This window comes from Cynocephalus volans, chromosome 16 (assembly GCF_027409185.1).
Source record: "Cynocephalus volans isolate mCynVol1 chromosome 16, mCynVol1.pri, whole genome shotgun sequence".
Classification (NCBI taxonomy): domain Eukaryota; kingdom Metazoa; phylum Chordata; class Mammalia; order Dermoptera; family Cynocephalidae; genus Cynocephalus; species Cynocephalus volans.
The window spans coordinates 42,900,891-42,926,919 of NC_084475.1; the positions used below are offsets into that span (position 1 = coordinate 42,900,891).

General features: G+C 39.3%; 1 protein-coding gene across 2 annotated transcripts in view; it reads right to left on the reverse strand.

Annotated features, from left to right (window-relative positions):
* The window catches only part of PGM5 (phosphoglucomutase 5), a 179,717-nt gene that overhangs the window by 53,920 nt on the left and 99,768 nt on the right, over positions 1-26,029 (reverse strand). For both annotated transcript variants that reach the window (XM_063080437.1, XM_063080438.1), the window contains 2 exons: positions 17,249-17,364; positions 2,039-2,174 (listed from right to left, as the gene is read on the reverse strand). In XM_063080437.1, the coding sequence (XP_062936507.1) occupies positions 2,039-2,174; positions 17,249-17,364 (252 nt within the window). The remainder of the gene's footprint in view (positions 1-2,038; positions 2,175-17,248; positions 17,365-26,029) is intronic.

The window sequence follows — 26,029 nt, forward strand, 5'->3', positions numbered from 1 at the left end:
AGGAGAGGAGAAGAGAGTCTGGTCAGAGATATACAGGCATTGAAAGAGATTCAGACGTTGAGAAAATCCTCTAACATGATAGGCCATGTTGTCTGTGACTTAAGTCATCAGAGCAGCCTGCCCCAATATTCCTCTTCATCCACAGCAAATCCTGGCAGCACCTTCCCCTCACTACCCCACCCTCGCCCCTCTGACCACAACCACCACCACCAGGACCACCACACTCTCAAGGAAAGAAACCTTTGACTGGAGAGTTCCTTCTGGGGTCTACTCATACGAGGAAGATCGTCTGGGAGATTTTCTCAGATACACCTCCAGGCTCAGAATTAGTGAAACTGAAATTGTTTCATTATCTCCTCTCCACCGTGAAATGTGTCAGGCGAGACATTGTTTTATTTCACACATGCCTTTTATCTCACCATTTGCTGGGGTTGAAGATGTTGACCTTTCATTTTACCTGTTCCCTCTCTTCCCTTTTTCTTTATCTCTGTGAGCTTTTTGGACAGAAATCTGAAACATAATTCAATGTCCTACAAGAAATGAAATCTCCCTTGCCTGCTGTTCTCTAATATGGTATTTGTTATGAAAAAAGTAATTAGCATGTAAGCTCTTGGCCACAAAAAAATGAACTATATTATAAATACACTTATCATAATACCATTTCTTCAAAACACTGGCAGAAACTTAGATAATCCTTCCACAAACTATGAGGAACTCGTCTGTGACTCAGAGCGATCTCACTAAGCCTGAGGTTGGCGGTCAGAATATATTTTATCAGGTTGGACAGTTTGGAAGAGCTTCACGCAACAGAAAGATTTCATGTGCCAATTAGCCCTTGGAATGCAAAAAAAAAGAAAACCCACAAGAATCAGGGAGTTTGGCACTTGTTAGAAATACTGATGAGTAACAAGTTCCCACCTGCCTTGAGAATTATTATTTATGATACAATGAATAATTTGAGGTGGTGTGCAGGCTTTCACATTCCCAGTCTTCTTGACTACACAAGAACCACACATATTAATGGTGCTGTCTACATCTTTGATTTTAAGGAGTTCTATCACAGGCTTCCTTATTCTCTGATATTCATCTAAGTAAATAACTTCTGAAGAGAAGAAACAATCACCTTATAAGGGAAGTCTAAAGCTCCCTTTCTGTCCCTCAAGCTCTTGAAACACAACCAAACATCCACAGCTATTCATAAGCAAAGCAACATGAGTCATAGTCCCTGTTTTGAAGACACAGAGAGTCTTTGAGACTACTCAAGGATTCCCTTGCCCCATCCCCAAGGTCCCTGCAGGTAACACCCTCTCCTACCTCCACTCCTCCTAAACCACGGCATGGTACACACACCATGGTACACACTCCTAGCAGGCAGCCATGCATCCAGAGTACTCTTACTCCCACTTCAACAACAAGAGAGTGAAAGAGATCCCCAGCCCTAAGTTCCTACTCACTGACCTTTCCTCTTCCTCTTTCCCCAGTAATATTTCCCTTTTCTGTACCTCCTTTCATGAAAACAAAACTTTAGCAAAATCTGGGGTGCTTGAACCATGTGGCACCTTCCAAGGGTGCCAGCTGGGGCATCTTGGACATTGCTCGGACCATCGGTGAGGAGGTAAATCAAAGGTAGGGTGGGGGTTACAAAAGCACCCCAACCAGGCGCAGCCTCTGTGTCTAAACCCTTCCTTGATAAACATGGGTAGAGAACAAACAAGAGAGGCCTCTGGTTTGACTGCATGACTCTCAAAGCTCTGTAGGTCAGATTTCCACTTGCCATGGGCACACATCTTATAGGCACTGATGAAAAGATTATAGAGGGATGTCCCCAGGGGAGGGGAAATTTGTGCCCTCAGGTGTGGTAGCCCTTGACACCACTCCCAACCACCTATCAGGGGTGATCCAGTTTCAGCCTCTGTGCCCCTCAGATCTTCCAAAAAGATGCCTCCTTCTTAAAGTTCTTCTAGCCCATCAGTTTTAGAAAACTGCTCTAGGAGTAGTTCCCCAGGACCCATATGGAGACCCTTCCCCTTCTCCTCACCTGCAATAGTAGTGGCGGCCAAACTTGGCCCAGTGATCTCGGACAATTTCCTCCACACTCTGCTTCCGGGCAGCAATGATGGAGAGCCAGACCAAGACTGCCCAGAGGCCATCTTTTTCCCGGAGGTGATCAGAGCCTAAGGGAGAAAGAAATATTCTGCTGATGATTCATTCATATGGGGCAAGTAAAAGCTAAATGAACTAAGAAGACCAGTTAGCAATTGAGTGTTCTATTGACATGGTTGGATATATGCACCCACTGTGTTAAATACATGTCCTGTAATATATTTGCATTTCTGAAAATATGCAGCTGAAGGTTAAATAACAAATTAATAACAAAAAGTAAAATAAAATCCTGGAAATTGTTTAATAGATCAAAGAACCAAGTTGACATCACATTAGCCCAATGATATTATTAATCCATTCATTTATTTAGTAAATATTTGGTGAGCCTTACAATATACCAAGCTTTGTTCTATGTCCTGGGGATACACAGTGAACAAGATAGCTCTTTACTCATAAAGTCTGAATTCAAGTAAGTGGGGACAGGCAAGAAGAAAGTAAAAGCACAAGATGCATCAAATAAGGACAAGTGCTTTGAAGAAAATAAAGGGAAAAAAAAAAAAAAAGAAAAAAAAAAAAGAAAATAAAGGGGGTGATGTTGTCACAGTGTGACAGTAACAAAGGCTGCTTTACCTAAGGTTGAATGGTGGCCCCCTGAAACATACACCTACCAGAACCTGTGAACATGACCTTATATGGGAAAACGATCTTTGCAGAGGAAATTGTTTGGGATTTTGAAATGAGATCATCCTCAATTATCCAGATGGGTCCTGAATCTGATAACAAATGTTCTTGTAAGAAGAGGAGAAGACACAGAAGAGGAGAAATACAGAGAAGCATGCTATATAGACAGAGTCATAGGTTGGAGCTATGCTGCCACAAACCAAGGAACACGTGGAGCCACCAGAAACTGAAAGAGGCAAGAAAGGATCCTCCACAAGAGCCTTCAGAGGAAACACGGCCTGGCCAGCACCTTGGTTTTGGACTTCTGGCCCCCAAAAGTATGAGAGAATAATTTCTGTTGTTTTAAGCCACGCTGTGCAGATTTGTTATGGCATTGCTAGGAGACTAATACAGGTCATTAGGGTCAGCCCCACTGAGGTGATGACCTCTGAGCTGACACCTGAGAAGGAGTCAGCCATGCCAAGATCTGGGGTGAAGTGTTCCAGGCCCAGCGACAGCAAATGCAAAGTCCCTGCGAGAGGAGTGAACTGGGGAGCTGGAGGTGGAGGCAGTTCTTACTGTGCTCGTTCACACAGAGTGCAGTCTAAACAGGAAGCTTCCTATGCAATAACAACCCAGAAGAATGTGTCACAGGCCCCTTTAAGCATCTGTCTGTTGGCCAATTATAAGTTCTCTCCAAAGTGAATAAAGCTCTGAATACAAAGAAATGTGTTATAGTGTGAAATCATGGGAGAAGCGTGGGAAGGCTTGGAATTAGGACTGAAACCAAATTCTGCTACTTCCCAGGTATGTAAAAAGTTATTGCAAAGTTATTAACCTCTCTGAGCCTCAGCGTCTCATTTGTAAAATGGGGACACCAATCTTGCAGTGTTGTCCCATCAGTTTAATGAAGTTAGGAGGGCAGGCTCCAGAGTCAGATTTTTCAATGTTCAGATCCAGGCTCAGCTACTTAACTATGTGTGACTTGTACTCATCTGTGACAGAAGGACAATAATAGCCCCTAGTCCATAGAGTTACTGTCAAGATTGAGTAACTAAGTATACCTAGGTACTCAGGACAGTGACTGGGATATCACAAGTTGTTGTTGCTGCTGATCTTGTGGTTGGTAAAGCACCTGCACAGTGCCCATTCCTCAATGCACACTTGGAAACAAATTGTTCTCAGTTATTCATATAATTTTATTTTCTGACTCTAGCAATAGTAATGTCTTAAGAAACAAGACTGGGACCATGGGGTGAACCACTTCTTTTTGCAATACAGCACTGAGATTGGATAGCAGTACTCTTGAGTTTCAGGAATATGAAACATATACAGAGGTTCTTCAAAAAATTCATGAAAACATTTTAATTCTATTTTTGCATGAACTTTTTGAGATGACCTTGTATATAAAATCAACAAGGGAGACTCTAGGGTACAGATCTGATAAAACCCTGAAAATGGAATGAAATAATACCATAGTTAAATTAAACATCTTTGATAACTTCTCACTGAGGCTATGAACCATTTACCATTTTTGTTACATTTACAGTGTTAAATGTTAAATTTTTTTCCTCAAGAAGGAAAACACACAACCCTGAGAGGGCAGTGAAGGTACTTAAGTCAAAAAAAAAAAAGGATTGCATCTGTAGTTCTTCCTGCACACAGATCAATGGTCTCTTGATGACACTGTCAGATGCTTGGTCGTGGGGCCTCTAGGTTAAGAGCACTAATCATCACACAGGGAGTGACTCTAGTCTCATCCAGAGAATTCTTCACACTGCTACAAAAATGGAAGAAGTTTGAAATACTCTGGGTTAGCTCCATGGCCAACTGCCAAAAAAACAAGTCTAGGAAACCCTGCCCAGTGGGATCATTTCAAAACCTTTTGTCCTTTTATAGCTGAAAAAATCACTTTTATTTACTGGCTGGAGAAAAATACCCTTTTGTTTAAAACATGGTCTTAGCATACTTTGGATCTCCAGCTGGATTATATTACCTAGAGATAAAACCATTAGATACTGTTAAGTCTATGAGATAAGATGTCATAATTTAGTTATACAGAGACATAAATTTCTTTTAGCTGAATCAAAAAAAAAAATTCATTTCAATCACCTGTAGCCAATTGCATAGTAAATTGTGAGCTGGCTTGGATATCCTCACCTACAATTCATAAGGGGTAGATGATCAAGTAAAATTAACTGTGCTCTTTATGGTTCTTTGAGGTTGGGATAGAGACATTAATGATGTTGCAGTTACACAGACTGTTGTCCCTGGATGATCATAGTGTGCTTTGGAGGGGGGTTTGGGGATACAACTCTCCTTTTAATAACTCTTTAAGGCAAGTGAACTACAATGACAGTGACAGGAAAATTAAACAAGAAATGCAGGAAACACAAAGGTATTAAATGGTTTTCTAAAACCCCACTATAAACAGAGTAAAAATGGAGGGGATAAATGTTCACACTGTATATATGACAGGGCTCACAGACTTTATATTTTTAAATACTTTGTAAGTCTGTATGAAAAAGAGGAACCCAATAGACAATAGTGTGAAAGGGTAAAAACAAGCAATTTTCAAGAGAAAAATGCTAATAGTCAAACACTGAGCAAATGCTCAATCTCACTGTGAATAATGGTGCCGCCTCTATGGAAAATGGTATGGCGGTTCCTCCAACAATTGCAGATAGATCTATTATATGACCCAGCTATCCCCCTGCTGGGAATATACCCAGAGCAATGGAACTCATCAAGTTGAAGGTATACCTGTTCCCCAATGTTCATTGCAGCACTCTTTACAATAGCCAAGAGTTGGATCCAGCCCAAATGTCCATCATCAGATGAGTGGATATGGAAAACTGTGGTATATCTACACAATGGAATACTACTCTGCTATAAAAAAGAGTGAAATACTGCCATTTGCAACAACATGGATGGACCTAGAGAGAATTATATTAAGTGAAACTAGCCAGGCACAGAAAGAGAACTATCACATGTTCTCACTTATTTGTGGGAGCTAAAAAATAAATAAATACACAAACAACCGGGGGTGGGGGAGGGAAGAAAACACAACAATTACAATTCCTTGAAGTTGATACGACAAGCAAACAGAAAGGGGATTGTTGGAAGGGAGGGGGAGCGGGAGGGGGGAGGGAGGTTTCGGTAATGGGCCACAATAATCAACCACGTTGTATATTGACAAAATAAAATTAAATTTAAAAAAAAGAAAAGTCCATGTCTGCTCCAAAACCATTAAAGTGCAGACTTGTTTCTTTTAAAACTAATTTATAACCATTTAAGAAGTTTGCATATTAATAATAAAAACAAAAGAATAAGGAAAAAAAAAAGGAAAAGTCTGTAAAATGGAGTATCATTTGAGGCCTGTCAAATTAGCAAAGGTTGGATCGGGGAGGGAGCATACTTTGTACTAGCAAAGTTTTGGTGTAATTGAGCATGGTTTGGTATAGTAATTTGACAATAATGATCGATAGTCTTTAAAAATCACTTAAAAGTCATTCAGCTTTGGGCCCAGATATTCTATTGCTTAACCTTTAGTCATAAGGACATTCATTGAAGTAGATAAGAGAAGAGAAAAACATTGGAAAAAATAAACATTAACTGTTAAATGATAGGATAATTGTGGAAAATCTATAGAAAATCTTGTGTTGACAAAGTATTGAATAAGAATCTGTAGTAACACAGAACAATGTTCATCCGATTTTAAGTGGAAAAAATTAGTTTATCTAAAAAGAATATTTAGTGTATTTTTGTAGAAAAATATGTGTACATATGTATTATGTGTGTGCACAGGTAAACAGAAGGATATACAGCAAACCATTAACAATGGTTGTCATACATTTTCATAATAAAACATAATTTTTTCAAGTTATCAATGGTGTGTAGAAATTCATATTTAAAAACATACCTTCTACTGAATGTCATATAGTTGGACTCTACTGAATGTCATATAGTATGCAGCCTTTTCTGATTGGCTTCTTTCACTTAGTAATATGCATTTAAATTTCCTCCATGTCTTTTCATGGTTTGAGAGCTCATGTCTTTTTAGCACTGAATAACACCAGCAAAATTTTTGAAGCTTACTTCCTCTGGATGCCTGGCTGCTAATGCAGCCAGAGCTTGCCATTTGGTTCAGGACATTGCAAAAACTTAGCCGTATTTCCAAAGCTGTAAGTACCACTCACCCTGCCTTTCTGCATCCAGGCCAGCCCATCCCAAAGCCCACCCAGCCTTACCCTGAGCATCCCTGAGAAGCAGCCATCCCCACCCAGACACCTGAAGTTGTAACATAGGTTAGCAATTCTGACCCCTGGACTGCCATTAGAATCCCGTAAGGAACTTAAAAAAATTACTAATGCTCAGGCTCCACCCTAGGCCAATAAAATCAGAATTTTTAGCAATAGGGCCCAGTCATCAGAATTTCTTTTTTAAAAAGCTCCTTGGATGATTCTCATGGGCAGCTAGGGTTGACAACCACTGTTTCAGAAGGGTAAACCACATATTCTCATGTTTGGAGCAGCGCGCTTAGGGGTTGTGAGTAGGTCTCTTCCTCTTTTTGCTAGAATTTGGCCCTGAAGAAAAGTGGCCATTGGTCTTCATTTCAGTGGATGTCACTGGCCTTGCTCACATGGGCGTTTCTCACTGGAGTCAGTCTCAGTATCAAGGTTTCTCCCTGCCCTTTTTATCTGGAAAAGTGAGGACTTTGCCAACTTTGGAGTGATCCTGGTTTGCCTGGGACTTTCCCAGTTTTAGCACTAAAAGTCTCATGTCCCAAGACACCTCTCAGACCCAGTCAAACCAGGATGATTGGTCATCCAATAATGGCTACTCACTCAAAGAGGTTCCTGATGATTTAGGAGATGTGCACGTTCTGCACATGCCTCAGCACACACATTTCCTGGAGCCAGAAATGACAGGTGGCTTATGTATACTTATCCTTAAAGCAGAATTACAAGAAGGATAAATTCCATTCTAAGAAGAATAAAGCAAGGAACTAGACACTGTGCTCAGATATTTTATCTTTTTCTGTGTTATCTAATTTTTACAATCTGATAGCCCTTTTTGCAGATGAGAGGTTGGGGTTTGGTCATTTGTATGAGGTCACATGCTACTAAGTGGTAAAAATGGGCAGTTTGACTCCAAAGTCTGTAGACTTGACTGCTACTGGATAACCCAGTAATGACAGTGGACCTCAAGAGTTGCAATGAAGAGGTAAAGTAACCCATGTGGTCAGAGCTGAGGCAGTCCTAAAGATTCAGGTAATAAGCTCTGCTGCTTGTAAGTTGATCAGAGCCAGCTGTGAGCTCAGAAAGGACAGACAGTAGCATGGATGCATGCGGCTTGCCCTGTGCTGGGGGTACCACAGCTCCCCAGGAGCAGTACTATGTAACAACACATTTAATAATAAGTAAAATAAGACTAGTAACTAGTGTTTGATTCAGATATGCCTCCGGCCCGTGTCTGAAATTACTTCTCACTCTATCTTGGGCCTCACCAAAGGTGTGAAGTAAACCTTCATTGAATGACTAAATGAATGCTTGAATGAACCCGGAGTATGTAGTTTGATATAATGCATCAGATTCGGTCCTCACTAAAAGTAAGGCTAGCTAGGTGCAACCTGACATGTTGTGATGGAAAGAAACTTCACAGATCATCCCATTGAACAGATTCATGTCACACATGAGGAAATCGAGGCACAGAGAAGATAAGCTATTTGTCTAAAGTAGTTCAATCACATAGAGGGGGAATGTTTCTGTGTTTCTGCTCTACCCTTGGGTGTCACAACCCCTTGCCATTTTTCATCAGGTTGGAGTATTAATTGAAGGGTCAATGGAACTGGAACCGTGGGGACCCCAAGAAAAAGGATTTTATGTGATGGAGACATTGTTCCCACTCCAGGTGGGAGCTGTTTCCCACCACAGGGGTTGATAGTTTGCAGAGGAATCTTAGTTTTTGTTGTTGTTGTTGATAGTTTTCCACCACAGGGGTTGACAGGGTCCAGAAGGGAATCTTAGTTTTTGGACTTTACGGGGGGGATCTTGGGGATGTCAATCACAGAAGCTCTGTGCTCAGGCCCAGCCTAGATCAAATTGCACATGTGCACACAGCCTGTCTCAAATAGCCCTACAGAGAAACTGCTCTCCTGGTGCTGATAGTGCTGTCATCACGGCCTACTCACCCCACAGCTGCAGCCCAGCCAGACTTACACTCACTGGCCACAAATAAGAAAAGGAAATGTGGTAGGACCACAGTAATCTGAAATTCACAGATATATGGGCCTCTTTCTCTGTCCTAGGGACTGAGCAGATGTAAAAACAGCCAAGTGCAGAGTTAATGGCCAACTAGATAGGAAATGAACTAAAGCTTCTTTATTTTATCTTTTGAATAAAGTAGTAAATAAAATAATTGTTTAAATAAGAGACACTTAAACCTATTTAATATGTGTATAACAGCACTACTGTGAACCCAATCTTGAATTAGGATGTACATATTTCATATGTGAAATATAAATGAAGAAAGAGATACAGTTCTGGAAGTGTTATAAACTATATAACTATTGGGGGAAATAAAATGTTCATCCACACAGTAACTGGAGAATAAGTCAATATTATAAACCATAAGACTATGACCATGCTAAACACAATAAAATTTAGTAACATAAAAGATCACTAAAGCTGGAACCCAGCCCACTGCTGAACATGGCTGTTTCTAAGTTATTGTCAGCAACCACAGACAAAGGAAATAAACCAGGTAATACAACAAATTACAAATACTTTAAAATCTGTTCATTAACATTGGTTGGGGGAGGGGAGGTCTTCCTAGGAGCACTTAACTGTCAGTTTGTGCTGGCAATTATATGATGATTAAAAAAATCTTTATTTTTAGATTTTATATAATTCTAATTTTACCATAATTCATAACACCCCTCCCCGCCCCCATTCCAACTGGTCTATATTTGTGTGGTTTCATTTTTATGAATCCTCTCAAATGCTCAGATCTTCAGAAATACATCCATTTAAGAATGATGAAAATATAACTACTAATAGTGCAGGGAAGAAATAGCAAAATAGAAATTCTTTGTTTTTTCCCTCCTTCTTTCCTTCTGTCCATCCAACTTCTATCCATCTTCCCAGCCTTCCTTCCTTCATTCATCCTTCTATCTTTCCATTCATCCTACAAACATTTACTCAGGGCCTACCATATAACAAAGAAATAGAGTCGGACAAGACAGACATGGCCCCTGTCACCAGGGTATTTACAATATCTGCATGGCAAGCAGAGGAATCCAGCGAACCTGAATAGACTAGAAAGATACTCAGTTGTTCCTGGGACATGGAATGCACACACACTCTGGGCCTCTTCCTGTTATGCTAGAAACTGGGTAGATGTAAAAACAGCCAACTTCAAGAGCACCAGGCTGTACTCCTGAGTTCACAGTGGAAAAAATTGGTGTGACAATTATGGACAAGTTGTGTTAATGTCAGGAGACCTGGATTCAATTCCAAATTTCCAGAAAGAGAGGAATGCACACAAAAGGCTTGGGAATGCCTCAGCACATACTAAGTATTTAAACAAACAAACACAAAAACTATTATTATTGTGAAAAATTCAACATAGAGCACTTTTTTTGTAAACAATGGACATTGTTGTATTGCCTGATTTCATTTGGCAAATTTATATTGCATTGACATTAGTCTTTAAAAAATACATAATAAAGTAATAGTGCTACTGAACGTGGTAGGCCAGCTTGCAGATCTTCCACACATTCACAAAGAGAACAATTCCTCAGTGTCACCTGTAAAGGGACAAGCTCTGGGCTGTGACAATTTATATACTCTCAGAACAGTATGACTTAGAAAACTGATGACAATGATGGAAACAAGTATAACATTTTTAACAACTGTCCCCAAATACTTCCCAGCTTTTTATATCTCAGTTTTAGTATTTTAGTACATCCCCTTTGTATATGGGAACAAGCCCAGATTTCTTTAAATTTGGAACTTTAGAGAAGTAGCCAGAATGCCATTTAGATGAACAGTCTTCTATTTAAATCTGAGGATTTACAAAATGTTCTTTCCTCCTGCAGAATAGTTTTCCAAGGCTCTTCCCAGGAAGTGGGTGAATACCTGGTCCTAGCACAAAAGAGGATTTGGCTTCTTTAAATGACCTTGGTTCTTTGATAGAGCAATAAATGCAGATTTCCTATTGTCCAGGGCCTGGAGCTTCCCATAGGAGAGAAGCCTGAACATTGGTCCTATCACCAAGCTTGTTATCTTGGCAAGTTCTAAGAGCTCGAGACTTCAGCAAGGGAAATTTCCTCTCAGGACATATCTTGCTCCTCTTCAACCTAGCCCTGGGCAAAGGCTTGGCATTCATGAGCCTGAGGCAGATCCATATTCTCAAGCCTTCTTGGCACTGAACTATGCATTCCTGGTTGGTACACAGCTCCATGCCCCAGGGAAGCTGGAAAAGGCCCCACTTGGGAAAGCTCGGATATGTTTTAGAAACTTCTCGCCAGTCTCAATGATAGAACCTTTCCACCTCTCCATTTCTCCTCCTGTAATTAGCTCATTTGATTCTGAAAACCATATCCTAAGATAAATATAGAGCTCCTACAATCATCTGACTTTCACAGGTTGGAATGAAGGTCAGAAAGGCCACATGGCTTGTCCATAAGTAGCAGGCCAGGATCTGGAACGCGGAACATCAGCCTCACATTCCTGTGCTTCTCTCTATACTATACTGCACAGACCAAACCTGGTGTGGCATCTCAGGCACACTCTTACTACCAATCCTGATGGAGAGCAAAAATACCGGTTTCACTTGAGCAATGTTTCCTACTGTGAAAAACATTCGTACCATGTCTCCGATGTGGCTGCACATCGAAGTTACTCCAGGATACTTATTTAAAAATGCAGATTTGCAGGCTCCACCCTGCTGGGGATTCAAATTTGGGATAGGATAGAAAAATCTGTATTTTTAACAAGCTTCCCTCATGATTCTGACACAGCCAGCTCAGTGCCTCTCCAGGAACTGGCAATAAGCAAGCTCTATGCAAGAGCAGGATGAAGAGACTTTCTCCTTCCAAGACCAAGCAGTCCAGTTCCTTCAGGCTTTCTAGCAATCATTTACTGCTAAGTGCTTGAGAGATAAAATTAGTCATTGTTTTCAATGGAAAGACTGATCAGGACAGTGGAAAGCAGCATACACTGCAGGGCAAGAGACCTGTCTTCCAGTTCTACTGTAATTTTAAATAAAGTGGAGACCTTTTCTAGGCTCTGAAGCCCTGGATGAGTCACTTTATTTCTTGGGCACAGGGGCTTCATCTGTCAAACCAGGCTAAAGTCACTTTAACCTGCAGATATGGAGGAAGAGGCAATACTTTTAAAACCCTATACATTGAAAAATCTCTTGTGCTCCTTGAAAGGAAAGTGATTAGCAACTATCAAAGTGAGAGATTTTTCAAATTCCCTTCCAGTCCAGCCTACGTGCTGTGATCAGCATAAGTGTCTGAAAGCAAAGCTTGCTGAGAAGTGCCTGCAAGCTGACCTCCCCCTGCACAGAACATGGCTTCCTATTTCCAGTTGAGTTCAGTCCCAATGGCCAAGGTGCACAGGGAAAAAGCTTCAAAACTTGGCCCCTCCTCACTGTATTTCTAGTATTGCTTCTTGATACTCCCACCTCTACCCTACCCTACATGTCAGAGGTTAGCAAATTACAGCCCATGGGCCAAATCTGGACTTATGCCTGTTTTTGTGATTGTTTTACTGGAATATGGCCATGCTCATTTGTTTACACATTGTCAGTGGCTGCTTTTGTATTACAAGGCAGAGTTGAGTAATTGTGACAGAGACCGTATGTGGCCTCTTGGCCCAAAAAGCCTAAAATATTTATTATCTGGCCCTTTATGGAAAAAGTTTGCAGCCTCATGCTATAGACTAGTCTTTTTCAGACTTTTTTGGCCATTGCTTACACTAAATACATTTTGCCATGTCACCGACAATGCACATACATACATGTGTGCATATTTAGATACACACACAAAATTTTCAGAACAATATTTTTACCTCATTCAATTCACTCTAATAGTTGCTATTCTATTTTTCAAAGCTTTTATCATATTACATTAATCTCATGACCCCAAATGAGTCTCAATCCATATTTGGAAAAACAATGTTTTAGAAAAATTCAGCAATTGGCTACTTATAACACATGTCCCCTGCTCTCCTACCTCTATTCCTTTCTTGACATCACTCTCTCCATCTGACAAGGTCTTCTTTCATCTCTATGTGCACAAATCATCCCCATTCCTTAAGCACTAGCTTAACTCCCATCTCTTTCATGAAGACTGCTTTAAACCTCTAGTCGAAAAGCATTTTCTCCTTTTCTTACCTCCCATAGCATATTTTCTACTCCCCTACTGTGGCACTTCAAAGTTTCTGTTTTGTAGAATAGTCATCTGTGCATCTTATTATGTCACCTAAAAAACTCAGAGGTTCTTAAGGGTGTGGTCTTAAGCATTTTGTATTCTACACACCATCCAATACAATGCCTTGTATTCTAAGAACTGAATTAATATTTATTATATTGAAGTAAGCAAATATTTATTTCTAAGTGTATAACATGGTTTACAGATGTAATATTTTATCTCTTAATAAAGACTATATGGTATAGGGTATATTGTAAGCACTCAATAAATGCTTATGGAAACAGAGAGGGAGGGAGAATCTGGACTTATCAGTTTCCATTCCTGTTGCTAGATTTGTGTTGTTGTTGTTGTTGTTTTACTAACCAGTGAGGAGAATTATTGTATATAATATATAATTTCTGGTTTTTGAATCATGGTCATGGGTTTAAGCACACAGAACACCAAAGAGGAAGGAAATTGTTCTATTTGTTAGAGCCTCAGCAGAGAAAGGGTGTAACAGATTTGGCTGTCCCATGCAAAGCTTCCATCTGCACATCCTGAGTTCTCACAATAGTACTTGAGAGAGTTTGATACGGTCTCTTTTTGTCCAAGGAAACAAAGATGCATGCCATCCCTCCTGGACTATTAATGATAATACTGCTGGGTCTAATTGATTTTGGTAAGAGGAGAAAATATCCCAAGAAGAAATTCCTTCATGAACCCAGCCTGACCTGAAACACTCAAAATGACCATTTAGAGTAGTTTTATTGCAATCTGTTTAAGCATCTCCATATAGGACTTATTCTCAGGAATTCAGGTATAGTTTGATATCAAGAAATCAATCATGATATTTCATTACATTCACATAATAAAAGGGAAAATATATTAATATATCATTAGATTCTGGCAGGGCACCTGATAAATCCAGCAGACATTTCTAGTAAGACTCTAAATAAAATGGAATTACAAACAACAATCTATATAAACATGATAAAGATTTTACCAGTGTTAAAAAGCAATAATCAAAATAGGTGGTAAAATACTATATTCATTTCCATTAAAATTATTATTTATTTATTATCATTTATTTTGAAGATGATAGATAGTGTAATAAGATAAGAATATGAAATAAATACAAATATTAGAATAGAAAACACACAAAAAATCTTTTAGTGAGAGATTATATGACTATACCTTAAAAACCTAAGAGAATGCAGAGTTTTGGGAAAAGAAAACACTATAAGTGCCGGCCTGTGGCTCACTCGGGAGAGTGTGGTGCTGATAACACCAAGGCCACAGGTTCGGATCCCATATAAGGATGGCCGGTTTGCTCACTGGGTGAGCTTGGTGCTGACAACACCAAGTCAAGGGTTAAGATCCCCTTACCGGTCATCTTTAAAAAAAAAAAAAAAAGAAAACACTATAATCACTAACAAAATGTGCTAAAGGGGTTGCAAACCAGAGAAAAAACACATTAATCAATAGCTTCTCTTTATATAAGCATTAAACAAATTAGAAAAGAAAATGAGGACAGCGGCATCAAAGTTATTCAAAGCTATATAGGACATATGACCCAGTTTCTTCAGTGAACAAATAATAAGGGGAAAATGTGGCAGAAAGAAATGCAGATTAAAAGAGACTTAAGAGACATATCAACAAATTACAATGCAAGATCTTTTAGATCCTAATTACTGGGGGTGGAGTCGGGGGCAACGAAGATAAGGAAAATCTTTAAGAAGTTACTTTTGGAGTTCCATTTGTGTTATCCTATTTAAGATATGGAAATCTGCAAGAGAAAATCATTCCAATCCTAGCAAGGAGAAAAGGCAATGAAATACACAAAATAATATCTTTTGTTGAACTCATCAGAGATCTGACATGACAAGGCAATAAAGTAAAGTGAATTTCAAAGAGCGACAAGCACTCCAAAGAGAGACAGGACACAAAAACTCTCTCATCTTTGGCAGAGCACAGGAGAAAAAGGAGGCTTCCATACAAGCAGATGATAAGAAATCATATAAGAGTTTTATAAACTCTTAAAAATCAAGAATAGCTTATCATGTTAGTTTAAAATCATGTGGAGTCCCAGATACAAGAGACATATTTCCAAGTTTTTTTTGCACAGACCTCCACTCGATGCTCACAAGAAAGATTAGAAACAGGGAGGGAAACCTGGTGGTGTAGGCATGCAGGAGATGATCAGCTGTTACCGAGAGACAAGCATGAAGCCCTTCCACTTCCTCAAACCCATCTCTCATATGAAACAAAAGCTTTAAACTCCTGAGTGTACAGGCTGAAAAGCTTCTCAACCCAAGGGCCTAGCAAAGATGCCTTGCAACCAGGGGAGGGGCAGAAGTAAAAAACCCTTTTCCCCTAGGGAGAGGGTAGAAAATCTTCTTAGGCTCAGAATCCTACAACAACACTAAGTGGAGGTCACTGCCACTGCAGAAGGTTCAGGAGCCTGGTGATTTGTGTCACAGACATTCAGTAAGGCTGAAAGCTGAGGATGAAACACGAACACTTCTCTAGCATCTCATCCCCGGTTTTAGGACACAGTAAAAGTAACCCACTGCTGGAGGAATTTGAAGGCTGTAATATGCTAAAGGTTATAAAAGAAACAAAAAAACCCAAACCCAGCTCATCTCCTGCCTAGATTAATTTAACCTTCTGCATTAATGACCTGAAAGAAAAGGTGTGCTCATTTCTGGGCATAAATACTATTGACCTGAATATTTTCTGTTCTTATCCACCTACTGTCTAGCATTCAATAAAAAACTATGAGATCTACAAAAAGGAAGAAAAAGCAAACTCTTGTCAAGAGATAAAGCAGTCAACAAAAACAGAGTTGGAGATGAACCAGATATTGAAATTATCAGACAGGGAGTTTAAAATAACCATGTTTAACAAGTTAAATGATCTGTTGGAAAAGATAAACAACATACATAAATAGATGGGGAATTTTATTAGAGAGATGAAAACTATTTAAAAAGAGTTGGAGAGAAACGTGGAAATAAAAAAACACATCATCCTTCAACAGGCTCATCAGCAGAGGAAAGAATCAGTGAACTTAAGATATTCTCACAGGGATTATCTCCACTGAAACACAAAAAGAAAAACAAGTGAAACAAACCAGAACAATGAATGTAAGAGCTCTGAGGCAACATCTATGGTCACAAATTATCTAACATATGTGTGACTGGAGTCTCAGAAGGAGTAGAGACAGAGAATGGGGAAGGAGAAATATTTGAAAATATAATGGTTGAGCATTTTCTAAAATTAATGAACAAAAATAAATGACAGATTCAAGAATTCAAGACAGCCCCAAGCAGGGTTACACACACACACACACACACGTGCACAAATACATGTGTGCATGCACACACACATGCACACACATGTGTACACATATGCCTGTTAAAAACCAAAGATAAAAAGAAAATATTGAAGGCAGCCTGAGGCAGGGGATTGGGGGAGGTACATTACATACAGAGGAATAAAGAAAAGAGTTACATCAGACTTCTTGGAAACTATGCAGGCCAGAAAACAATGGAGTGACATCTTTAAAATGCAAAAAATACATATTTTTTAACATTTTGGGTATGATAACATGGTACTGTGGTTATGTTTTTTTCTGTAGAGGCCTTATATTTAAAGATTCACACTGAAATACTTATGGATAAAATAATAAGCTATGGGAGACTGCTTTACTATAAGCAGGAAGGAGGGCTCCCTTTGTGCATGGTGGTAGAGATAATGCAAGATTAACCACGAGTTGATGATGGTTGAAACTGGATGATAGGCACATGGGGATTCAATATGACATTTTCTCTATGCATACATTTTTAAAATTTCCATAGTAGAAATATTTTTAAGGAAATTTTTAAAAAGAAGAAAAAATGAAATGGGAAAAAGAAGTATCATAGCACAGTTCCTACTAGGTTTCTCTGATTTTTTGCTTCTGATTAACTCTTCCTCCAGCCTTTGATTCACAGAAGTTTCACAGGTCTCCAAACTGGGGTCACAGAGCACCCAACAACAACAACAAAAACCAACAAAGCCTACCAGTGCCAAAGCTCTCTTCTCCACAGAGGGAGCACCGTCCCGAGTCCATCAGATTTGAGAAGAATCTCCATCCAGCTGGGGTCTCATATACAGGGACCTTCATTGATTTGGCCACTCTGCAAAATGAAATTTGAGGCAAAAGTCAATTCATATACCTCATTTCCTTTTATTTCTCAGCAAAGCAGGAAGTCTTTAGGATCCATTAATTCCATAGCTAGATTTCAGAACATCTTGTAGAGTGTTGACAGTTTTTAGGATGTCAAGCCATAAGTCAAAGAATGATAAATATCCTGTTCCAATGATTCTCCATTTGCTTTGTCCATGATGTAGAAAATATTAAGTTAATATAGGGGATATTATCACGTTCGTTTCCCTCCTATAAATTTTTCTTTATCTTTTTGGTAAGAGTTCACTTGGGGATATCAGAATTTAAATTAAGATGGTATTTGGGTACAAGCACTTTGGAATAATGTTTGATAGTATCTCCTAATGAACATGCCCATGTCCTATGAACCAGCAATTCAGCTCCTAGAAATTATTAATGACATGTAGTGGACACTGTGGTGCACTGCTCAAATTTACCCCCAAATTCCCTGCCCCACACAGACGTTTTGGTACAGAAATACTCATTCTGCCAGCTGCTTGGAACATTGATGGCTGGAAACTCATAGGTGTGGCCCTCACTCTCTGCCAAAACGAGGTGTCCCACCCAAAATCATGCTCCCATCTCTGGGTCAATCCATATCCAGTGATGGTTGATGAGGGATGTATTAAGTTCCGGCCACTTTGCCTCAACTGGGCAGAGTCCATAGGGCCATTTCAGCTCACAAGCTCCCCACAGGTGGACTGAGGACTTTGTTGTAACTGCGTTACTGTCTAACTTCTCTCTGTCCAGTTCTCCTTCCTTACTCCCCCATAGGTGTTGACCTCAAGAACAGAAAGTAATAAACTTCCTGCGAGAAAATTCTCTCTGAGCTGCTACCTGGGGAACCCAGTGTGCAATATAACACAACAGAGTATGTACATGAGGTTTTACAAAAAACATCATAAAATCACACGTTGTAAAAAACTGAAACAACCCAAATGTCCATAAAAGTAGTATGGACAATTTGTGATATATAATGTAATACCATAAATGCCATTGAACAAACTATTGCTATGTGCAACAACTTGAATGAATCTCACAAACATAATATTGAGTAAAAGACAATAACAAAGGAATATATACTGAATTGTTCCATTTAGATAAAATTCACAAACAGCCCAAACTAATCAATGCAGTCAAAATTTAGGCTCAGAAACTGTACAATCAATCAATCGATCAATAAACAAACAAACAAATAGATAAATAGATAAATAAATAAATAAATAAATAAATAAATAGAAGTCTCAAATTACAAAAAAAAAAAAAAATCAGGCTCAGAGGCTCAGAGAGGTCAAGTATTTTGTTCAAGATCTCACAGAAGTGAGAGGCAATGCTAGACTTTGGACTCAGATCTGCTTAATTTCTGGTTATATTCCATTCCATTACACTATGCTATGTCCCCAAATGTCTTGGTGCTTCAAGAGGAATATATATACCTCCAAGCATGCTGGGGAATGCACTGGCACCAAGGACACTGGCATGAAAAGTTTTATCTTCCCCATCTACAAGTAACTGAAAGAGAAAACACCAAATGCCTACCATCAGCAAGGTTGAGTTCTTTAAAGGCTGTGAGGGCGGGGGGTGGCCATGGAGAAGGATCAATGAGGGTCTTGATGAAGAAGAGAAAGAAAGATGCACACATGATAAAAAAAAAAAAGCAACGCAGTAATGATTCCTTTAGGTTTGGATTGTGGCCAGCTAGATGTAAAAAACATCTAGAAATCCCTGCCACAGGAAAGTGGACACCTCTCTTTCACAAACCCCAAATATAATGAATATACTCAGGACTGAACAATTGTGTACTAAGTCTTTTTCAAGTCTGCATTGTCAAGAAGCACCTTTTACATGGTCAATGTTACTTCAAAGGTTCCATCTCCTCTCATTTTCAATAGCTTAAGAAAGACATACAATCGTGCAGAAACAACAAACACCTCCCCCCAAACTGCAGAGCAAGGGTAAATTTTCAGAGCCATTAACTTCATGGTCAGAAGCTCAAGAAAGGAGAGATAAATTACACAGAAGCCTTCCAGGGGCAGCACATGGTAAAACGTGGTTCAAAACTGATTTAACAAATATGAATGCATATGATTACCGAATAGAACATGCAACGCAGGGCAGAGGTGAGGGTGAGGCAGAGGGTAGAGGGCGTGGGGATGGATATTCTCTGACCAAAACATTCTGGTAGGTTCAAAGCCAAGTTGGCAGGTCTGAAGGGAGGGGAAAGGATTTCCCTGGCTCCCACCCCTTCCCAATTCATGACTGTCAGGAGGTCATCAGGCTGAAGGCTGTGGCTGGATTTAAAAGGACCGGATACTTTTGTAACTATGAGCCACATTTGCAGCTATGCAAGCCAAGATAACGACATGGGTAATTAAATTCCAGGATCCTGGGCATGGGCTGATTGTGTCCTAAGATCAGAAAGGAATTCCCCTCCCACCTCCCTCTCCTGAACTTGGGATTTATCCCAAACACAGCACTCAGCAGATACTATGCCGTTAGACTGCTTTTTGGCAGGAGGCTCCTGGAGTCTCTGAAATGCTCTAGTAGAAAAGCTCAAAATGGAGCTGCTCATGCTGAGGCTCTGAAACACTCTCCCTGACTGGCTGCCACCATGTGTTGAAGATAAATATGAGAACTCACATCCTAGGAAAGGCCAGAGTATGAAGAAGAAAAAAAAGAAAATTAATTGGGGCCACGATTGTCCTGCAAGTGGGAATGAGCCCTGGTAGCCAAAAGAACATGCTGGAGATTAGCTCCTCAGCTTGGATTTTAACACCCCCAAAAATGTGGCTTTAGGTTGGAATAGTCTCAACCTAGCTTTCCAATAGTTTTTCCCACTCTACTCTCTATGTGTTCTGTGTTCCTAACAAACTGGACTATCCCCTATTTTCCACATATGCCCCTGCATTTAGAACACTGCTTAGTTCTTCTGTATGCTGTTCATTTTATCTTGATTACTCCTCTTTTCTAATCTCTGTCAAAATACTTTCAAGTTGCTTCAAGTCCTATCTTAAATGCCCTGCCATTATAAAGCCTGTCCTAGTCCGTTTTGTGCTGCTGTAACAGAACACCTGAGACTGAGTAATTTATAAAAAGAGAAATTTATTTGTCACAGTTCTGGAATCTGGGAAGTCCAAGATCAGGGCACCAGCATTTGGTCTGGAGAGAACCTTCTTGCTGTGCCCTCACATGGCAGAAGGCAGAAGGGGAAGCTGTGCGGAGCCTCTTACAAGATCCGAATCCCATCAACAAGGAAGGAGTCCTTATAGCCTAACTACCTCTTAAAGGCTTCTTAATACTATCCCACTGGCAACACCTGAATTTTGGAGGAGATTAAGTTTCAACATAAATTTTGTAGGGGACAAAAACATTCAAACCACTGCAAAGCCTGTGGTAAAGATTGCTAGGTGGTCAACAAACCCACCTTGTCTTCTTAGACGCACAGCTGGACTACACTTCCCAACCTCCCTAGCAGTTAGCTGTGGTCATGTGACTGATCTAGCCAATGGAACTGCTCTTTCAGATCTGCCTATAACACCCAGCCTCTGTGTTCTTTCTCTTTCTGCTGGCTTGATATGTGGACAAGCCCAGAAATCTTAGAATCCATATGTTGAGGATGGCTGACCCTCAAAATGAAAGGATCTGGATCTCTGAATCAGCATTTGGAGCAGAGTCAACTACCAATCAGGAACACCTGTTAATATTTGGCAATTGATAAATAAACTTTTTCTGTGTTTGAACCATTATACATTTTGGGGCTAGTTTTGTAGTTTGTAGTAGCAACTATACTATCTTAACTAATACAATTCTTTCCTCATTGTGCAATCAATCCAACATGACCCTTCCTGCCACTAAGCTTCCTATCACTCGGTATGGGTCTTCATGTTCACATTGTGCTATGGGCTGAATGTGTGCCCCAAAAGTTTATGTATTGGAAACTTGATCCCCATTGTAACAGTGTTAAGGGGGTGGGAAATCCGATTATGGTAGTTGAAAGGTGGGGCCTTTGGGATGTGATTGGATCGTGAGGACTGTGCTCTTATGAATGGATTAATTCTTTCATGGAGTAATGGGTTGATGGTTCAGTGGGCAGTCATGGGCATGGACTGGTGGCTTTATAAGGAGAGCACATGAGAGAGCTCTTGTCATGTTATACCCTACATTGCCGCAGGACTCTGTACAGAGCCCCCACCAAGAAGAAGGCCTTTGCCAGATGCATCCTCTTGACCTTGGACTTCCCAGCCTCCCAAACTGTAAGAAATAAATTTTGTTTCCTTATGAATTACCCAGTTTCAAGTATTCTGTTGTAAGCAACAAAAAACTGACTAACACATATTGTCATTGTATATGTTGTGTACCTCCTTAACACTTTCTCTCCTCACACAGACACTATCACCACCACCAACATGCTAGAAATTCTTTGAGGGCAGGGATTGCATCTAACATGTCTTTATAGTACCTTCAATGTCTAGGATAATCCGGTACCTTGCCAGACTTGCCCTTGATATATGCTGTATGATTTCAATTGACTAATAACTATCATTTATGGGGTGTTTTTGAATAGCAGGGAGCTAAGTATATCTATTTTATGGTCTTTTCTCCTTGTGGCTTCCTTTAAAATATAACTAAGTAACTTTTGCATGTTATATTTAAGTTAGTCATTTTGAGAAATGATGATTTCTCCAAATATTAATTAGTGGGGCTATAAGGATGAGATAAAGGCATATCTTGGAAATAAAGATCTTTCAGAATTAGGGCCGACCCCGTGGCTCACTCGGGAGAGTGCGGCACTGGGAGTGCAGCAGCGCTCCCGCCGCAGGTTCAGATCCTATATAGGGATGGCCAGTGTGCTCACTGGCTGAGCGCGGTGTGGACAACACCAAGCCAAGGGTTGCGATCCCCTTACTGCTCACAAATAAATAAATAAATAAATATAAATTAAAAAAATAAAAAAAGATCTTTCAGAATTAGGGCAGTGACTAGTGAGAATCGAAGGTCTGAAGAGCAGAAGGACACACTTTATTTTACCTGTCTGATGGTCACTCTACCTCTATCTGACCCAGCAGGATAGTAGATACAAAAGCACTCTAAAAGTACCCTGAAAGCTCACTAAGTGTAAGGGTGCTGGCATCTCCACCTTTGTGCCTCTAGCATCCTGCAGAGTGAACGCCCATAGCAGCTATTCAAATATTTTAACCCAAAGTACTATACATGTGATAATATCATATTAATGATTCCCTTTTGGCTTGCAAAAGAATACTAACTGATCATATCAAGTGCAGGAGGCACACCCAGCTGCTCTTGGAAATCTACTTCAATAAAGTTGTGACATATTTAAAGACCACAAGATACAGCTCCCTCTTTTTTTGCTGTTCTAAATGTTCACTTTCTTGAGAGCCATGAATGGTCCATCATACTGTTTTGTACACACAGAACTCTCAGTCCCTGTTTAAAAAGCACTCAACTGCACAGACTAGGAGAAAATATTTGTATTACATATATTCAACAAAGGGCTTACATGCAGTTTACATTTTTAAAACTCCTATGAATCAGTCCCAGCACCCTCTGCACAAGACCCAGGCCACGCCAGGAGAGTCCCTGCCCCCAAGAGAGGCCCCAGCTGACGACCCACAGGCCCACAGGCAGTGGTGCCAAGTCCCAGCACCCTCCATGAAGAATCCAGGCCACACTGGGAGCATCCTCATCCCCAAGAGAGGCCCCAGTCACCAACCCCGGGGCCCTGAGCCAGCAATATGCAGCTGAGCATCAACAAAACTCCATGATATTGCTCCAGACACCAGGGTAGAACAAGTAAACTGTGATAACCTTTGCCACAATGACTAAACACCAATGGAGAGATACTAGAAATATGAAAACCAAGAAAGTACGACTCCACAAAAGGAATATAATATAACTCTCAAGTTCTAGATCCTGTAGAATAGGATGTTCTTGAAATGACTGACAAGAAACTTCAAGCAATAATTCTATGGAAACTAAATGAGATACAAGACTCAGAAAACACAACGAAATGAGAAAAAGTATACAGGACCTAAAAGAGGAAATGTACAAAGAAATCAATGCCCTGAAAAAGAATGTAGCAGAGCTTGTGGAGCTGAAGGACTCACTCAAGGAAATAAAAAAATGACAGAGAGCTTAAGCAGCAGGCTAGAACAAGCAGAAGAAAGAATTTCTGACCTTGAAGACAGGCTATTCAAAATAATACAGGTGGATAAGAAAAAAGAATTAAAAAGCTTTGAAGGAAAAAAAAAAAAAAGCTTTGAAGAAAATCTAAGAGAAATAACAGACAACCTTAAGTGCTCAAATATCCAAATCTTGGGTGTTTCAGAGGGGAAGGAAAAAGGAAATGGCATTGAAAACACATTCAATGAAATAATAGCAGAAAACTTCCCAGGTATAGGGAGAGATATAGGTCTTCATATTGAAGAAACTCAAAGATCCCCCAACATATTCAACCCAAAAAGGTCTTCTCCAAGACATGTTATAGTCAAATTGGCAAAACTCAAAGACAAAGAGAGAATCTTAGAAGCTGCATGAGAGAAGCATCAAGTCACCTATAAGGGAACCCCTATCAGACTAACATCAGACTTTTCATAATAAACCCTAAAAACCAGAAGGGAATGGGATGATATATTTAAAATACTAAAAGACAAAAATTACCAGCCAAGAATATTTTACCCAGCAAGGCTATCCTTCCAAAATGAGGGACAAATAGTATATTTCCCAGACAAGAAAAACTGCAGAAGTTCACTACCACATGACCAGCCTTACAAGAAATTCTCAAGGGTGTACTGGGTCTGGTACCTGGAAAACAACCATTACTACAATGAATACTCAAGAAAGAACAAAATCCACAAGTAAAGTAAAATGTTAAACAGTAAACTTTTTTTTCACTTTATTGAAATGTTAACAATAAAGAGAAAAAAAAGTTTACTATTCCAAGAAACCAACAAACAGAGAAGACAAACAGTAAATCAGAAAGAAAGGAACACAAGATACTTAAAACATCCAAACAAAAATCAATATAATGTCCAGACTAAATCAATACCTTTCAATAATAACTCTTAATGTAAAAGGATTGAATTTCCCACTCAAAAGACACAGACTGACTGACTGGATTAAAAAGATGGACCCAACAAAGTGCTGCCTTCCAGAGACCCACCTCACCTGTAAGACACATATAGACTAAGAGTGAAAGGATGGAAAAAGATACACCATGCAAATAGAAATGAAAAAAGAGATAGAGTAGCTATTCTTATATCAGATAAAATGGACTTTAAACCAAAAACCATAAAAAAAGATAAAGAAGGCCACTCTATAATGATAAAAAGATCTATCCAACAAGAAGATATAAATCATAAATATATGTGCACCTAACATCAGAGCAGCCAGATTTATAAAGCTAACATTATTAGACCTAAAGAAAGAGATGGACACTAATACCATAATAGTAGGGGATCTGAACACCCCACTCTCAACATTGAACAGATCATCTAGGCAAAAAATCGACAGAGAAACACAAGATATAAACCACACTTTAGACCAGTTGGACTGGAAGATATATACAGAACATTTCATCCAACAACCTCAGAATATTCATTCTTCTCATCTGCACATGGAACATTCTCCAGGATAGACCACATATTAGGTCACAAATCAAGTCTCAACAAATTCAAAAAACTTGGAATTATTCCATGTATTTTTTCAGACCAAAATGGATTAAAAATAGAAATCAATAACAAATGAAACCCTGCAAACTGTACAAATACATGGAAATTAAACATTCTACTTAATGACATATGGGTCCAAAAAGAAATTAAACAGGAAATCAAAAGATATCTTGAAACTAATGAAAATAATGACACATCATACCAAAACCTGTGGGATACTGCAAAAGCAGTACTAAGAGAGAAATTTATCACATTAAATGCTTACTTCAGAAGAAAGGAAAGATAGTAAGTAAACAACCTAACACTTTGCCTTAAAGAATTAGAAAAACAAGAATGATTCAAACACAAAGTCAGTAGATGGAAAGAAATAGTTAAGGTAAGAGCAGAACTAAATGAAATAGAAACTCAAAAAACAATTCAACAGATCAATGAAACAAAAATTGTTTTTTAAAAAAGAAAAATAAAATTGACAAACCATTAGCAAGGCTAATGAAAAAAATAAGAGAGAAGACCCAAATAACAAAAATTAGAAATGAAAAAGGTGTTATTACAACTGATACCTCAGAAAAACAAAGAATCATTATAGACCACTATAAAAAACTATACACTAACAAATTTGAAAATCTGGAGGAAATAGATAAGTTTTTGGACACACACAAACTACCAAGACTGAGCCAAGAAGACATAGAAAATCTGAACAGACCAATGACAATCAAAGATATTGAAGCTGTTATCAGCAGTCTACCAACAAAGAAAATCTCAGGACCAGATGGCTTCACTGCAGAATTCTACCAAATCGCTAAAGAATTAATACCAATTCTCTACAAACTATTCCAAAAAACTGAAACAGAGGCCATTCTCTCAAACTCATTCTATAAAGCAAAAATCACCCTGATACCAAAACCAAAGATACAACAACAACAACAACAAAAAAAAAAACCCCTGCAG